At 39.8% G+C, this 18,179-nt stretch overlaps 1 protein-coding gene across 4 annotated transcripts in view; it reads left to right on the top strand.

Annotated features, from left to right (window-relative positions):
* The window catches only part of CHN1 (chimerin 1), a 192,271-nt gene that overhangs the window by 166,107 nt on the left and 7,985 nt on the right, over positions 1-18,179 (top strand). For all 4 annotated transcript variants that reach the window (XM_046659708.1, XM_046659709.1, XM_046659706.1 and 1 more), the window contains 3 exons: positions 10,560-10,733; positions 11,481-11,558; positions 16,678-16,815. In XM_046659708.1, the coding sequence (XP_046515664.1) occupies positions 10,560-10,733; positions 11,481-11,558; positions 16,678-16,815 (390 nt within the window). The remainder of the gene's footprint in view (positions 1-10,559; positions 10,734-11,480; positions 11,559-16,677; positions 16,816-18,179) is intronic.

Below are 18,179 nucleotides of genomic sequence, written 5' to 3'. Positions count from 1 at the left end.
CTTGTTTCTAAATTGCCTCCTCTTTGAATAGCAAGGTGCAGTATGCACTGCCTGTGAACGCTCCAAGTCACCCTTCTTTCAGTTATCATTCCCTTAGCATCACTGCAGCATGTTAAGTTCCAGGCGTACGTCACCAGCCAAATCCATTCAAAGACCTCTCTGCCACAGGGAGGGATAAGAAGTCCCTCACGTGTCCACTTTGAAGCATACAGAGGTTCAAGGAGAGCCTCAGCTCAGATCCAGTCTGACTCCTCCATCGTCCTATAGGGATGACAGCCCCATTTGCAAGTCTCTGCCCAAAGAGTAAATGTGGACCATGTGATTGTTCTGGCTGGTGGCTACCCAGAGTCAGGATGAGGAGCTGTCATTAGGAAGGCTGTGGTCCAGCTTCTGAACTGGAGGGGAACACAGAGGAACATAAAGTGGTGTTGTTAAGACCATCTACGTTGTTGTGGTTTTTCAAAGGCAAATGGAGTTCTCCTTCCAAACACAGATCTCCTGCTCCAGGCCTGGTGGTCTCAGTAAGCCTGGTTTGCCCTTATGACACAGCCTTGACCAGCTGAGACTCTGCAACAGTCTCTTAAACACTTTATGACTGTCACTAACTTAAAAGCTTTTCTATTATTCTTGTTTTGAAAGAGTGAAGGCCATCTACATAAGAATTCTGAGTCAGCTGTTAGCAGAGAACTGGTACAATATGTATGAATAATCTTTGGCGATATGCTACAATCCCAAATCATGTTGGAAAGAAATGAGTTGGAATATTTATGATAATAATATGAAGGAAAAGGAGAAAGAAAATGATTCACCCCATCCCACAGCCACCCGCATTAATAACCTCCACCTCTTGTTGTGAGTAAAGGACAGGAATTGAAAGAAAAGCCTTGAGGAGATTTTTCGTTTTATATCTTGTCCTTAAAAGCATTATATTCTATGTGATTTGAACTATATTGATGTATAATATAAGAATAAGTCAGCCCACTTTTTAAAATGTGGAAGGTTGGGATTTGCATTAGTTCTGTTTTCTATGATAATTAATTATATTTGGATGGACAGTGGGATTCTTAGATCTGAAGTGGCACATCCTGACCACTGAGCCACCCCCTTTGTCTAAAACAGAATGCAAATAATTAGGAATTTAAAGAGAGAGAGAGAACTAACTGTGGTAGACTGAACATTGGCTCCCCAAAGATGTCCACTTTTTAATCCCTGGAAACTTGTGAATCTGTTACCTTTCATGGCAAAAGGGACTCTGTGATTAAATCAAGGATTTTGAGGGGCCAGCCTGGTGGCCAAGTGGTTAAGTTCACACGTTCCGCTTCAGCGGCCCAGGGTTTCGCTGGTACGAATCCTGGGCGCGGACATGGCACTGCTCATCAAGCCATACTGAGGCGGCATCCCACATGCCACAACTAGAAGGACCCACAACTAAAAGTACACAACTATGTACCAGGGGGCTTTGGGGAGAAAAAGGAAAAATAAAATCTTAAAAAAAGAAAAAGATCAAGGATTTTGAGATGGGGAGATTACTCCTGATTGTCAGAGTGAGCCCAGCGAAATCACAGTCTCAAGGGTCCTTATAAGAGGGAGGCAGGAGAGGCAATCAGAGAAGAGATGTAAGGACAGAAGCAGAGGTCAGGGAAGAGAAAAGATACTGTGCTGCTGGCTTTGAAAATGGAGGAAGCAGGGCATGGGCCAAGGAGTGCGGACAGCCTCTAGAAGCTAGAAAAGGCAAGGAAGGGAACAGATTCTCTCCTGGAACCTCCAGAAGGAACACAGGCCTGCGTACACCTTGGTTTCAGCCCAGTGAAACTGATTTTCCTCAAGAGCTGTAAGATGATAAACTCTTACTGGGTTTTTTTATGGTTCTTTTTGCTGGGGAAGATTCGCCCTGAGCTAACATCTGTTGCAATCTTCTCTTTTTGTATGTGAGCTGCCACCACAGCATGGCCACTGACAAGTGGCATAGGTCCATGACCGGGACCCGAACCTGGGCCACTGCAGTGGGGTGCACCAAACTTAACCACTAGACCACCGAGGCTGGCCCAAACTCTTGTTTTAAGCCAGTAAGTTTGTGGCAATTTGTTACAGCAGCAATAGAAAACTAATGCACTAGCCACTAAACATTAAACAAAAATGGCAGGCTTACTGCCTGTCAGAAAAGAGATGTGTTTATCTGCTTTTGATTGCGAAGACAGCTTGCTTTGTTCTGGTTTCTTTTTTCAAAATCCTCCAAAGCAGAAGAAAGCTTGTCAAGAATTTTTAAAGGAGTGTTTGCCGAAAGCGGCAATTTTGTATCCCACCACCCCCCCATCTTTTTTTTTTTTCCCCACATTATGTAAAGTGTTGGGTGGTGTTCCAATTGCCAGGCTGGCACAGTTGCTATAGGAATCAGACTGAATCCAGCTAATAACAGGCAAGCTGTCCCTTCAGGACCGAAAGCTCTAGGCTTGCTTCTGAGCACTCCACAGCCAGCGAGGACAACGGAGGGAGCCCCAGGGGCCGTCAGGAGAACACCAGTCGTTACAGGCGTGATCTTCCCAGAACCCACAACACAAGGGTCCATGGTCGGCTCATCTGCCGATGTCTCCCTTACTCTAGCCGTCCTTAAAGTGGGTAGAAGATGTTGCAAGGGAGCATCTAACTGCAGCCTGGGACTGGTGCTCCTCTGACTAAAATATTTATGAGCCAAGTGGGTAGCCTTTAAAACGGAAGTTCAAAGGATCATCGTTGTTCAGATAGAATAGTTCTCCAAACCATTTTTCCTTTCTTTGTGAAATGTCAGCTTATAGGTTAAAGTAATCTTATTATATAATCATTGAGATTACCAAACATTCTTCCCATCAAAAAGACCGTTATTCCACCAGCATGCCTGAATTGTTTTCATTTTAGCCTTACTAGAATATTCTAGGAAATTACGCCAGATAATAATTGTTGTCAATCAGACATATCAACTTAGTATTGCTTGTTTATTTAAATGACTTCATTTTTCCAGTGTATCATTATCATTGCTGCCGGCCGCCAAAAGGAAATGGCAGCAGTCTTTTCCTGATAATAAAATGTATTTATTGCTTCAAGTATATGCATACTTAACACTTTGAAGAAAAGAAGGAGAAATAATGTCTTTTATTTTAATTACTGCTTTGATTGTACCTAGAAAGTTACGTTTGTCATCGTGAGCCAGTAAGAAATTGGTTAGACTCGCTTAACACTCTCATGTAGCGTCTTTTAATCAAAAGCAGAATTTTCATAAATATCCCAAAGAAAAGGTATTGTTCTTAATTTAGTTTATGAAAGTAATGACTTCTGACGCATGTTAGAAATGGGCTATTCTCACTTTTCCTGGGCGGGGGTTAGGAGGGGGGACCACTAAGAGATATGTTTAAAAATAAAACTTTTATTTGCTATTATTTAAAATATGAACCCTCATAGAAAAGAATAATAATGATCTTTCCTTTCCAAATACACGTGAACATTATCCCTTAATCCTGTCACTAGAATATAAATATCAGCTATTTATTTCAAAAAATACGTTTCTGTGCTTTCTAGATATAAAGCATATATGTTTTTTAGAGAAATGAAGCTGCAGAAAATCTGAGCCTAGCCTAAAGTTAGTAGTCTAAGCAATAGAAATATTTTATTAATAAAAGACAAAGTAAAATGTGATTTGAATTTTTCATTCCTTCTTTCATATATTTATTCCATGCTTATTAACTTGAGGAATTGGGAGGGGGAAATGTGGTTTAATAGTAACATAAAAATAACCTACCAAACCAAGAGACACAACAAATGAAATGATCTTTTATGGCCTTTTTTTTTTTTTTCTTCATTTATAGTGTAGAGCTTCTCTGGGAGAAATGGAACTATATAGGAGTTATATGACTTTAATAAATAAGTATGAAAACCAAATAAAGTCTTAATGGCAAACTGAAATATTGATATACTGCTAGTCCCTGAAGCAGCAATTTTGAGAGCAAGCTCAGGGCTGGTATATTGCACTGTGAACTTAAGGGTATAAAGATGCTTTATTTTAATGACTTTGCCCTATCCTCTGGTCTTCTGAAGGACATTATATCCCATCCTGCCAAAAATTTGGCCTTTGAAATTTATTCCTAAAATTGAGGATATTATCCCATAGTTTCATCTTATTCAAATGGAAGAAAGAATATTAGTTTAGAAAACATTTCCCTCTTCCTTAAATACCTAAATCTGAGCTCAGCCATTACTTTATCCAGTTTTCACTGAGTCACAAATAAACTTAGGAGCTTGCTGATGTTAACAGTGGAAGTTGAGGGCCAGCCCCGGGACCCAGTGGTTAAGTTCAGTGCACTCCGCTTCAGCAGCCCGGGTTCAGTTCCCGGGCGCAGACTACACTACTTGGTGGTGGCCATGCTGTGCCAGAGACCCACATACAAAATAGAGGAAGATTGGTAACAGGTGTTAGCTCAGGGCAAATCTTCCTCAGCAAAAAAAAAAGAAAAAAGAAAAAAGAGGGGAGAGATGACTCCAGATATTCAAAGGAAAAATGTTAATGTTAATATCAGACATTAGTGCCATTCAGATGTTTTGATATTATGTGGATGCATCAAAATTTTACTATTTTGCTTTCTACTGGATTTCTGTTTAGAGTTTATACGTAAGGAAAGAATACAACAGAACAAAAATATAATGGGTAGGTTTTATCACTGCTAGTCGAAAGTTCTGCCAGATCATTTATATATAGCTATCTATAGCACACTCATTTGGGTAAAATATAGCAAGGTCTTTTAAACTCAAGTATATGCAAGTAATAGTAGAATACACATTATTGAATAGGATGTTGAAAACAGCAAATTCATCTTCACCAGTGAAAACAGTAACTCAGAGTACATGGTGTACTCAATGGGGAGAGCGCAGGCTGAAAATCAGGAAGCTCAGGTTTAAATCTCAGTTCTGCTGCTTTCTGGCTGAGTAACTCCAACAAGTCGTTAGGCTGTCTGAGCCTCCTTGTCTGAGCCTGTGAAATGAAGACATCGGGATGGGTCATTACCAACATCCCTTCCCACTGGACCTGTGACCTCTGTGTACACAAAGTATGAGGCACATTAACATTATTGTTATATAGTGAAGCTTTGCTGACTTTTATACTTTTAAAATACAGTTTAAGAGTTCTTCCAGTTCTAGATGAATAAATATGTTTTGTTTTATTCTCTCCAATAATTGTAACAAAAAATCCTGGACAAAATATATACGTCAACTATCAGAAGATTCTGAAAGTTGGAGAAAAGAAGGAAGGCTTGACTCGGGACCTCAGGACTCAAGGAACATCAGCGAGTTGCCTGATGGTGTTTTGGTTTTTGTGGGTTTTTTTAACCTACTATGTGTTCAGCTGAGGCGCTAGAGAAGCCCGTAACCTAAAAATGCCAATAGGCACAGACAAAAAATAGTCCCAAGAAAAGCCTGCTCTTCCTAGCCAAAGCACTGGGCAAACGGCAGCCTGGCCAGACAGAAATCTTTTAGCCATAGCTACCATTCTCCAGTGAACACCATGAAAAGACCACGTTACTACCCTCCCCAGTGGACGCTGCAGCAGCAGTGTGTGGGTAAAGCCCTGTTTTCCACCCACCCTGCGTTAACAAGGGTGCGCTTCTCTCCTGTGAGTCTGAGTAGAGCCCTCTCCTCCATCAACATCTTGCAATAAGAAAGTGACACCCCTCCTTGGCTCTGCCTGTGCGCGGGGCCCTGACTCTCATCCCCAAGCTATCGTAGAAGCAGCCCCACTCTGCCCAATTGCCATCTTCATCCCTGACCAGCAGGAATGACGCAGCTGAGACTGGTCAGGACTCTCTCTTCTGTACCCCCCCTGTGGTTCCATGCAGCACAGCACTCCTCCTCAGCCAGGTTTGTGGGCAAACCCTGCTTTCCATCCCCACCCTGCGGTAACTAAGAGGCGGCCTCTCCCTCCCCAGACTGTAGAGGAGAGTCCTGCCTTCGTGTAACACGCAAGTAGGGTAGGCAAAATAGCACTACAATGGCACCACAAAGGCTTTGTAAACTAGACTGACATTTGAACCACAGCCTACAAAAGTGAGCCAGGATGTGCATGCTAAATCTAAACAGGTCAACTGCCTGCTGAAATTGAAGATTTCATGGAACTGGACCCACTGCCTTATACCAAGTACAAAATATAAATTCAAAATAGATTAAAGACTTGAACATAAGACCTGAAACTGTAAAACTCCTAGAATAAAAACATAGGCAGTCAGCTCTTTGACATGGGTCTTAGCAATATTTTTTTGGGCCAGTCACCTCAGGCAAGGGCAACCAAAGCGAAAATAAACAAATGAGACTACATCAAACTAAAAAGCAAAGGAAACCATCCACAAAACAAAAAGGCAACCTACTGAATGGGAGAAGATATTTGCAAATCATACACTCAATAAGGGGTTAATATCAGAAAAACAACCCAATTTAAAAAAATGGTCAGAGGACTTGAATAGACATTTTTCCAAGGACTTAGACATGGCAAGCAGGCTCGTGAAAAGATGCTCAACATCACTAATCATCAGGGAAATACAAATCAAAACACAGTGAGATACCACATCACACCTGTCAGAATGGCTGTCATCAAAATGACAAAAAATAACAATCGTTGACAAGGATGTGGAGAAAAAGGAACCCTTGCACACTGTTGGTGGAAATGTAAATTGGTGCAACAACTATGGAAAACAATATGGAGGTTCCTCAAAAAATTTAAAATAGAACTCCCATACAATCCAGCAGTTCCACTTCTGGGTATTTATGCAAAGGAAATGAAAATACTAATTTGAAGAGATATATGCACCGCTATGTTCACTGCAGCATTATTTACAGTAGCCAAGATATGGAAGCAGCCGACGTGTCCATCAATAGATGAATGGATAAAGAAGATAATGGTGTATGTATATACAATGGAATATTATTAAGCCATAAAAAAGAATGAAAGCTTGCCATTTGTGACAACATGGAGGGACCTAGAGAGTATTATGCTAATCAAGGGAAATAAGTCAAAGAAGGACAAATACTATATGATATCACTTATGTGTGGAATCTACAAAACAAAACAAAACAGAAACAGACTCATAGATACGGGAAACAAACTGATGGTTACCAGAGTGGGGACAGGTTGGGGAGGCGGGTGAAATAAGGGAATTAAGAGAAACAAACTTCCAGTTATAAAATTCGTAAATCATGGGGATATAATATACTGCAGAGGGAATATAGTCAATAATATTGTAGTAACTTGGTATAATGACGTGATAACTAGACTTACCATGATGATCATTTCATGATGTATATAAATATGGAATCACTGTGATGTACACCTGAAACTAATAGGATATTGTATGTTGTTTATACTTCAGTTTTTATAACAAAACTATAAATAATAAAATTGAAGATTTTAATAGGAACCAGAGTCTTATAACATTCAAAATATCCAAGATACAGTTCACAATTACACTTCATACCATTGAACCAGGAAAATCTCAACTCAAATGAAAAAAGACCATCAGCAGACATCAATATTGAGATGACACAGATGTTGGAATTTTCAGACAAGGAAAGCAGATATCATAAAAATACTCCAGCATGCGATTATAAACACTCTTGAAACAAATGAAAGAAAGATAATAAAAGAAAACTAAATAGAAATTTTTATAACTGGAAAATTTATTAAGAAATAAACTCACTGGATGGGTTCAGTAATAGACTAGAGATGATAGAGGAAGGAATCAGTGAACCTGAAGATCAATCCGAAATTTTCTAATTCAAATCAGAGAGAGAAAATAGATTTTAAAAAGTGAGCTGAGCCTCAGAGACCTGGGGGACAATAACAAAAGATACAACATTTGTGTTGTTGGAATCTCATAAGAGGATAAAGAGGCTGAAACAGATGTTTGAAAAATTAGTGACTAAAAACTCCCCAGATTTGGCGAAAGCAGTCAGAGAAAAATGATGCATTACTTACTTGCTGATACTTTTATGTACATGAGATGTGTTAAGAACACTTTAGATGCAGAAGCTCTATAACCCCAGTCATGCAAGTCCTTTTCAGCACATAGCATTCACACCTGACAACCAGGGACTGGCCTGGAGTTCACCTTAGCTTCTGACTGTAAGCTGATTATGACAACGCCGTATAACAAACCCTGGGGCACTCCATCGGAAAGGCTTCTCCAAATGTTATTTCATTCTTCTACATAATAAACAGAGTCATGGTAAACACTTATAGTTTACTACATGTAAGCATTTTATATATATTAACATTAACGCTTTGCACGAACCTAATAATAGAACCTAACAGTAAATCTAATAATAATAGATAAATACTATTGTTATTCCCATTTTACATAACTGAGGCACAGAGAGTTTTAAGTCACTCAAAATCACACAGCTATGTAACCCTAAATTATAGAAGGTATGCAACACGTTAAAATGCTCAGAGGAAATAAAGTCTTTAAAGTGGACGTTTTGCCATTGATTTGCCTTATGATTGAATCAGAAATCTTATGTAGGGGCGGGCCCTCTGGCCAAGTGGTTAAGTTCGCACACTCTGCTTCGGCGGCGCAGGGTTTCGCCGGTTCGGATCCTGGGTGCGACATGGCACAGCTCCTCAAGCCACACTGAGGCGGCGTCCCACATGCCACAGCTAGAAGGACCTGCAACTAAAAATACACAACTATGTACCGGGGGCTTTGGGGAGAAAAAGGAAAAATAAAATCTTAAAAAAAAGAAATCTTATGTATTATCTAATATAGATATAAAGAGGAATTTGGAGTTTGGGTTATATCGTCATTGGACGTTTTTTAACTATACAGAATGGTGTTGGGTCTTTTTTTCAGATAATATAGATTGAGCTCTTTGTTCTGCAAGCCTCTAATGTATTCAAAGAAGAAGCTGTTATTCTTTAGTGATAGTGGTGTTTAGGCACTGTTAGCACTGGCCCTGCCATCTCTAGTGCTGTTCACTTACACACACGCATGCAAAGACTCAGCTTTCCTCTACACCTAGCCTGTCTTTGCACATGGGAGGTGCTCGGCACGCATGAATTCCTCCCTTCGAGTCACCACAGGCCTTAAGTTCCTATTTCAAGTTGGCAGTGTCTACATGTTTAATGAAAGAATGATTCCATTTACAGGTTTTGGCTAATTGTCCTTGTCTCTGTTCATTGTTACTACCATATATATAGCTAGATGCAGCTTTACCAAAAGTCATAATAATGATGTTGATCACCAGTATTTGTCTAACCTTTTGTAATATGCAAAGCACCTTGAATGCATTGGCTCATTAATTCTCATAACAATTCTGTGAGGTAAACGCTGTGCTCCTCTTTCTGCCAAAACAGCGAGCAAAACTGAAGCTTGCCCAAGGACCACAGACAGTGGTCATGTTTTTATATGATTTTCAAATTGATTTCATTAAGACCTGGCTATAAACTGCGTATAACCCACTGGGGTCAGATTTATAAGAAGTCAGCATCAAGTTTCCATGAACTTAAAGACAAATGGGTTATGTCTTAAAAAGCCTAAAGGTGATATTTATTTTACTTAAATTATTCAGCTATGGCTTATCACTCTTCAGTCTAATTTAGCAAAATATTTGTATTCCTCTCTATCCCTTCTAAAATTGCATCGTGTTCTTGTTGAAAATAAAATGTCTCAAAATATTAACTAGAAAGTGTTTGGGTTCTGGCATCTTAGAAGTTATAACCCAGTAAAATTACAAAGCAAAGGAATAACTTCAGTAGTGGAATATGGTATGAGAGTTAAAATCGTGGCCTCCAAAATCCTCTGTAGGCTTGAATCCCACCTCTGCTACATACTGAGCACACGGCCTTGGGTAAATTACTCACGCTTTACGTGCTTGTCTTCAGATTTATAAAGTGAGAAGGTAATGGTACCTGTTTCATAGAGTTTTGTGAGCTTAAATAAAATAATAAATGTAAAGCACTTGGAATAGTGCTTGGCGTTAGTAAGCTAGTAATAATAGCAGTAGCAAATAATAACTGTGGCTGTTTTTAGCTCCTAGATGACTTATATATTCATTCTTTCATATATATGCAGAAAGGATTATGAATAGATATAAATATGAGCAGCAGCATCTTAAGTGGACCTGGGGTATTCTCTTTTGGAAGTCCAATTTCACCTCATATCAAATGTTATTAAAACGCAATTATATCCCACATTAAGTGTAATTTTTATGTAACTTTCAAGAAACGGATAAATTTTTAATTGGCTACTGGTATAATACTACGTTTTGTAGACATTTAATTAAACACTTATTAATTTGGGTTGGGTTGGTATTCTCCTGAGACCGCAGAGCAAGTAAATGATGAAGCATGAGCTGGACTTCTGGTCTTCTGACTTATAACCAAAATTTTCCAAGAGAAAAGATGGGAAGAATGTTTCCTGACTCTGCAGGAACTGCTGGAAGCTAGTCTTTTAAACCTAATTCAGGCTGGAGTGTCTTGCCAAAATAAACACTTCAGAATGCTCAGAACTGAAAATAATAATGAATTTTTCCTGTCTTTATCTTTTTAGATTGTGGTTTGAATGTTCATAAGCAGTGTTCCAAGATGGTCCCAAATGACTGCAAGCCAGACTTGAAACATGTCAAGAAGGTGTACAGTTGTGACCTCACAACGCTCGTGAAAGCCCGCACCACGAAGCGGCCGATGGTGGTGGACATGTGCATCAGGGAGATTGAGTCTAGAGGTGAGCGTCTCCAGGGTGGTGCAGAGCGTCGTAATTCACCGTGAATGCGGGTCCTAATGCCTCTGGGTGTCTCGCTGCGCAACCTGGTTATCTTCTTCTGGAAGTTTAGGGGGAGTGATTTCAGATGGCAAATGATCTGGAAGTCTGAAATGAATTAATTCAACAAATAATTAAACAGCTTGATTTCAAGGTACATTTAACAAGTGAGAGGAAATATGCTTAAAAATATATTTATGGCGATGCTTCCAGTCTATAAAAGTTGACATGTAGGTACCAATGCATTTTTCAGTTTTTATATTTTTCTTGGGTCCGAGAAGCAAAGATGTAAATGCTTTATTAAAACTATCCTAGGCCAAAAACCAGAGCTGCACCCTAATTATTCTTACCCACTTGGGAATAACTGCTACAGGCCTATGGATGTAGTTTATCTTAGTCTTCTGTTATGTAAAAGAATTTATGGTGTAATTGGGGTGATGAATTATTTCCCTTAAGACTTAAAATATTTGATCTAATTAGACATAATGATGAGCCAGATTATAAATATTCAGGTGACAGTAGGTCGGAGTTAAAGAACTGTGAGTGAAATGGTTTTGTTTTAGAAAAGTGTGAAGAGGTTTCTAAACATATATATTTCATCATTCTTTCTGACACGTTACTTCTGCAGCCTGAAGCATAGGAAGAAGTTAAAATGTGAAGAAAAGGCGTAATTCCAAAGAAACTAACTAGCGCCCTTGCTTTATTTTACAGGTCTTAATTCTGAAGGACTGTACCGAGTGTCAGGATTTAGTGACCTAATTGAAGACGTCAAGATGGCTTTCGACAGAGGTATGTTCTTCAGCGTGTTCGTTAACTTAGGACAATAAGAGTCTTTGGCGAAAAGGCACAATTTATTATGTTAGTCTGTGCATTATTTTTCTAAATCATTGATAGTTATTATACCAAATAAAAGACTCAGCTTATAATTTACTATTTATTATTTTTTTAGTTGTAAATATTAAATATTAAATTTCAGGGTGAGAAAGAAGCATAAAATCTAACTATATTACCAATATTTAAGCATCCAAGGCTGGTCTGTGTTCACCAAAATATATACTGAGCAATTAAATTTACCAAAAACTATAGAGAAAAGGGGGAGTGGGATCTAAGTCATTACAGATCTCAGATTTCCCAGGTTTGAGTTAGCCCACCTAACTCTGCCTGTCCTCCATGCTTCCTGGACATCCTTGTCACCATCTTTGACTGAGCTGAGACCTAAGTCCTGGCTCATGTGTCGCAGACACGAAGCTGAGGGCTTTCTGGGATAGGACCTGCCACACTGTGGGAGGAGGGGCTCAACCAAAGAAGAGCTCAGTGGGGATAATTTTGTCTTAACTAGCATTTAAATTAAGATTTGGTCTTGTGGTTCTCTCATTTGTCTTTGCTTTAAGTACTGGAGTAAGGTGGTACCAAAGAAGAGTTGTAAGCCTGGATACAGAAAGTGAAACAGAATAAGAGTTGTGATGTTTTAAAGAACCTCTTTCCTTTGCAAATATATATGTCTAGTTCCATTACACTCCTCTCCATCACAAGCCTCTTACAGCCAAGAGAGGCAGAAGACAAAAATAAATTAAATATTATTACCAACCTGGTATGAGGAACTCTAGGCCAGCCCAAGTATTGATAAGCTCAAAGAAGATGAGGTGAAGTAATGGCGTGTTAAGCCCAGGTGAGCATCCAGAACAGTCCTGAATCAAGGCCAGATTGAATGTTAAGAGGCATCTCTTTTTCTCTGGAAGGGAGCAACTGAGCATGTCCATACCCAGCCACCGGTCATGATGCTCAAAAATAACTCAGGGCTGACAGAGAAACTGAATGTTTCCGTGTGCCCAGAAAGCAAACAAATGACAGTTTCCTCTCGTTAAAAATATGAGACAACCTTTTTGTGCCCTGAAAACACCAATAACAGGTTTGAAAATTCATGAAGAACTCACCTTGGCTCCATAAAGCCACACCCTTGAGGCCAGTCTTTGACACCACCCACCCACCCCGTCCCCCAGAGATGTGCCCCAGCCATCATCTGCGGGATCTGTAGGAATGATGTGGAGAATTTTAACAAGGGTGTGAAAGAAAACAGTGGCTCAGATCATTTAAGTCAATTCTGTGCATAAGTGCTGCCCCAAATCCATGAGTGTTCAGAGGAATAGGGTATCAAATAAATGGAGCACAGTAAATTTGAAGCTATCAAAGATGATCACTTCTGGGAGTCTCAACCCTCAAATAACGAGATCTAAGGAAAAAGAAGGTAGGCTCTATAGAACGCCGGAAAGATCTCATTCAAGTGTCAGAGTAAAAAGGCAGGATTTGGAAAATCTTCCCCAGCTTAGGAAATCGTCACCGAATGGAGCACTGGCTACTCCCAGGTCAGCGCGTGCCGTTACAACTTTGCCACGTTTTGTCTCTGGTGGAACAGCAAATATTTACGTGACCAGTACAGTGAGAGGTCCAATAGGAAGGTCAAAGAAAATAAAAACCTTTGAGTCTTGGCCCAGCACAGCCCCAGGCTGATTGAAGAGTCACAAGCTGAAAGTCATGAAACAGTCTGGGAACAAAAGATGTTACAGACTGTGCTGCTGTGTTACAGCCCTACTGAGAATGTAGTCTCTGCGATCAAAGTCCAGAAGGTGTTTATATTATTTTAAAACAGGTGGAAGAGAATACACAGATTCTTATTAAAAGCTTCTTAAACTTACTTAAAAGTTTAATAATAATATACATACTAAGTCCCAGAGTGTTAATCTTTTAGGCTCCTAGCCTTTTAAAATCTATTCTCCATTGATTCATTAACTCAAAAATATTTATTAAATGGCCACTGTGTGCCTGGCACCATGTTCTTTACTTTAGATACAGCAGTATCATGTACTATGTGCACTTGGTCATTGCACTCACGGAGGGTTTGCATTAAAAAATAATCACACAATGGTTATTGATTTTATTTTAATAAATGCCATAAAGGAAAACATTAATAACTGGGGAAGTTAACCTAGTCATTAGGGTTGGGGGTGGGTGCTGGAGATCAGAAGAGACTTTCTCAGAGATGAAATATTTATGCATTTTTGCTAAAGCTTAAAGGGTGTGTTTTTGGTTGAGTAGCAAAGAAACAGGATATGTAAGGCCCTGGCAACAGAAGAGTATGTGCAAAGGCCCTGAGGCTGACCTTGTCAAGGCACTGAAAGGTGCTGTGACTTAGAGAGTAATAAGTGAAAGGAGAGTAGACTGAGATATAATGAACACAGTATTTTACCATAGAAAGAATTATCTGAGTGGTAGAAGATTCACAAACCAACCTCCCTCCATATTCTGTTTAACCCATCACATAGCTGATAGAAGAATTGTGACTTTATTTTCTAAACCAAAAATTGTGCTGTAGCCTATAATGAGACAGGCTATTTGAAATCTGGATTCTTATAGAAAAATAACTAATAGATCCTGGAAACAGAAGCCATGTGGCAGAATAGAAAGAAATTTCTTCTTTTTTCCTCAGTAAACACTTTGATAGAGGTGATATTTGCCTTTGTCACTTTTCTACCTACCTTCCTGATCTCTCATCCCCTTCTCCAGGTCTGTAGGCCCCCAGCACCTACATGCTTCCCTAAGCTCCCCCAATGAAGCAATCTACATTGCCTTTTCCTTCCAGAAAGTGCTGTATCCCAATTTGCACTGCCACTGCATGTGATTTCAACCCAAGTGTGAAAGGTGGACACTGATGACCTAATTCACACTTGAATGTGAGTGTCTGATAGGCCAAGGTATTTGCATTTTTAAAAGAGGTTGCTTTAAAAAAAATAGTCTTTTGGGGCTGGCCCCGTGGCCGAGTGGTTAAGTTCGCGTGCTCCGCTGCAGGCGGCCCAGTGTTTCGTTGGTTTGAATCCTGGGTGCGGACATGGCACTGCTCATCAAACCACGCTGAGGCAGCGTCCCACATGCCACAACTAGAAGAACCCACAACGAAGAATATACAACTATGTACTGGGGGGCTTTGGGGAGAAAAAGGAAAAAAATAAAATCTTTTAAAAAAAAAAATAGTCTTTATTTAGAGTAGTTTTAGGTTTAGCAGAAAATACAGAGATTCCTCATATAAGCCCTCCCCACAGCTCCCCCTATTAACATCTTGCATTAGTATAGTACATTTATTACAATTTATGAACCAATATTGATACATTACTATTAACCAAAGTCAATAGTTTACATTAAGGTTCATTTTTTATGTTGTACAGTTTTGTGGATTTTGGCAAATGCTTAATGTCATATATCCATTACGGTACCATACAGAACTTTCACTACCATAAAAATCCCCTGTGCGCCACCAATTCATCCTTCCCTTCCTCCCCTGAACCTCTGGCAACCACTGATCTTTTTACTGACTATAGTTTTGTCTTTCCCAGAATGTCATATAGTTGGAATCATAGAGTAAATAGCCTTTTCAGACTGGCTTTTTTTACTTAGCAATATGTATTTAAAATTCCTCCATGTCTTTTCATGACTTGATAGCTCATTTCTTGTTCTTTTTCCTTTTTTTTTTTTCATGAGGAAGATGATCAGCCTGAGCTAACATCTTTTGCCAATCTTTCTCTTTTTGCTTGAGCAAAATTGTCGCTGAGCTAACATCTTTGCTCATCTTCCTCTGTTTTGTATGTGGGATGCCACCACAGCATGGCTTGATGAGCGGTGCACGGGTCCATGCCCGGGATCCAAACCTGTGAACCCTGAGCTACCAAAGCAGAGTGCACAAACTTAAACACTACGCCACAGGCCAGCCCTGCTTATTTCTTTTTATAGCTGGATAATATTCCATTGTCTGGATGTACCTCAGTTTATCTGTTCACTGTTTGGAGGACATGTTGGTTGCTTCCAGTTTTTTGGCAATTATGAATAAAGCTGCTACAAACATTCATGTGCAGGTTTTTGTGTGGACATAAGTTTTCAACTCCTTTGAGTAAGCACCTAGGAGCATGGTTGCTGGACTGTATGGTAAGAGTAGTTTAGCTTAGGAAGAAACCACCTGTCTTCCAAAGTGGCTTTCCATTTGCATTCCCGCAGCAACGAATGGAAGTTCCTGTTGCTGCACAGCCTCACTAGCCTTTGGTGTTGCTGGTCTTCTAGATTTTAGCCATTCTAATAGCCGGGTAGGGAAGAGGCTGCTTTTTAATCCATAGCAATCTCTCATAAACCAAATGGAATAAAAGAAATGCAGCATAAGACCTAGCTGGGAGTAGATGCTATTTAAATCTTTAGTAGATGAAAATTCAGGTATTTTAATGAAGTAAAATACTTAATGCAGGGGAGTGTAGAAGGGGCCGCTGGAAGGAAGGCCAGCTTTGCTAGAGAGTCTTAGGGCCCAGCACCCCTAAACTATTCCTCTCTCTTATAATTACTTCTTGCTATTTCAACGCTCAAAAGTTTTGTTTTGCTTTTTTTACTTGCCGCTACCTCCCCTGCCCCAAGAACTCAGGCAAGATCCAAATGTTCGCGTAGGAGCCTGAGGGGGTGCAAAAGCACAAAAGCCCAGGCCTGGGTGCCTTCTGTGAGCTGGGAGGGCCTCTGTCGTCATTTTTCACATTCTGTTTATTTTAAAAAGGAAAAAAGCAATCCCACAGTATTCCCCTAGGAATTCTCAAGTAGCCATGAAATTTAAACATATTTCTGTTGACTTCAATCCTCTCCTGCTTTCCCCTCCATAATTAAACATGGAAAATTGAGGAACTTCAGAACAGAAAATTCAAAGAAATAGATTTTGGTTTTCACAGGAAATTGATCATTTTTATATATATCATTTATCTCACTGAATTTGATGTTGAAAACTGAAGCATCGCTCATCTTTAAAAACCATATACAAAAATATGTCATTCATTAAAACAGTGCCGTGAATCCAGATATTTACTTTTTTTTCTTCTAACCTCTTTCAAAGATGGTGAGAAGGCAGATATTTCTGTGAACATGTATGAAGATATCAACATTATCACCGGTGCGCTGAAACTGTACTTCAGGGATTTACCAATTCCGCTCATCACCTACGACGCCTACCCCAAGTTTATCGAGTCCGCCAGTAAGTGGGAGGCGGGCTTGCCGACCTCTTCGTGGTGACCAACTTCTCCTCTTTCTCCTGCTGAGCATCTTGAATGCATTTGATGAAATATTTCCCCGTCGCTTCTCTCCATGCTTAATATACTCACAAGAATTTTGAACTCTTCTCTAGCATAGTTTATGACCATCAGAAGCTTCTTTGGAATGTGCTAGACCTCATTTTCCAAAGGAAGGCTCCTTAGATATGGGCCAATACTTTGGTAAAATAAAGTAAAAATGAATGACTTGAAAAATAAAATTGGAAAAACCAGACCAACTATTTTATTAGATTTTCAGCAAGCACAAAAATTTGTCAGACTGCTATGAAAGTTTCTAAATTCTTACTCTTAATGTCTGTCCTTATCCTGTGACAGACCATGAACAAATACTTTGCAAACTGGCACTGGTCTGCAGATCATACTTTAAGGAGCAAGAAGTTATTTTTTAAGTTCTAGTTAAGATGAAAATGAGAAAAAGCAGAGGCTCATTTGCCAAATTTTATTTATAGTGTAAAAATCTTACCTGTAATTCACACTTCCTTTTTTTAAAGAAGGGAATTCTTAACAGATTTTTAGGTGCTGGCATTACCATTTTTTAGAAAAGATAAGCTATTTCTGTCATTTGCTGTTCTCTCTTAAAAGCCGTATGTTGTCTTGATCTTTAAATAATAACATCACTTCCTTAGTAACATTGATTTGCTTTTCGACTTTGAAATTTCATGAAGTACAAACTTCCTTTGTTCTGAGTTTTGGTTTCCTCTTCAGAACTTTTGTTGAGAATGTTTGTGGTTGAGTTTGTGGAGCGCTGATTTCTTATGGGTCAGCCCAAGGTCCCATGTAGAGAACACTCGTGAGAATTACACTGCTTTCTACTAAGTTTCATGTTAGAAGCCTAAAAGACTCTAGATCTCTTCCTTAGGAATTTAACTCTTCTCATTTGGGGATGGATTCAGTGCCGATCATGAAGATTGTCTGAGGGAGCTTACAGGGTCTTGTTTCTGGGGCAGACATTTCCTCCTCAGAGAGAGAAGTCTGATTGCCACGAGACTGGAAAGCGCTTGACACACACTGACATCGTGAAGGGCTGCTCAGTCCCTGGTTTGCTCTGCTCCCAGGACAGCACTGGGGGCTCGACCACACAGTGTTCCTGTCCCTGCATTGCGTGGGAGTAAAGCCGAAGGTTGGCTCCTAAGCCTAACCCAAGGGCAGGCCCACGGCAGAGGACAGAGCCGTGGTTCAAACCCCAGTCTTGACCTCTGCACAACGCCTTCTCTACTTGGAGGAAAATCCAGGCCCGCCATATGAGATTTCAAGGCCTTTTACCCCATACTCCCAGACAACCTCACCC

Source organism: Equus quagga, chromosome 4 (genome assembly GCF_021613505.1).
Source record: "Equus quagga isolate Etosha38 chromosome 4, UCLA_HA_Equagga_1.0, whole genome shotgun sequence".
In the NCBI taxonomy this organism is placed as follows: domain Eukaryota; kingdom Metazoa; phylum Chordata; class Mammalia; order Perissodactyla; family Equidae; genus Equus; species Equus quagga.
Note: the sequence above shows the minus strand (reverse complement) of the source record. Positions and strands in the feature narration are given on the sequence as shown.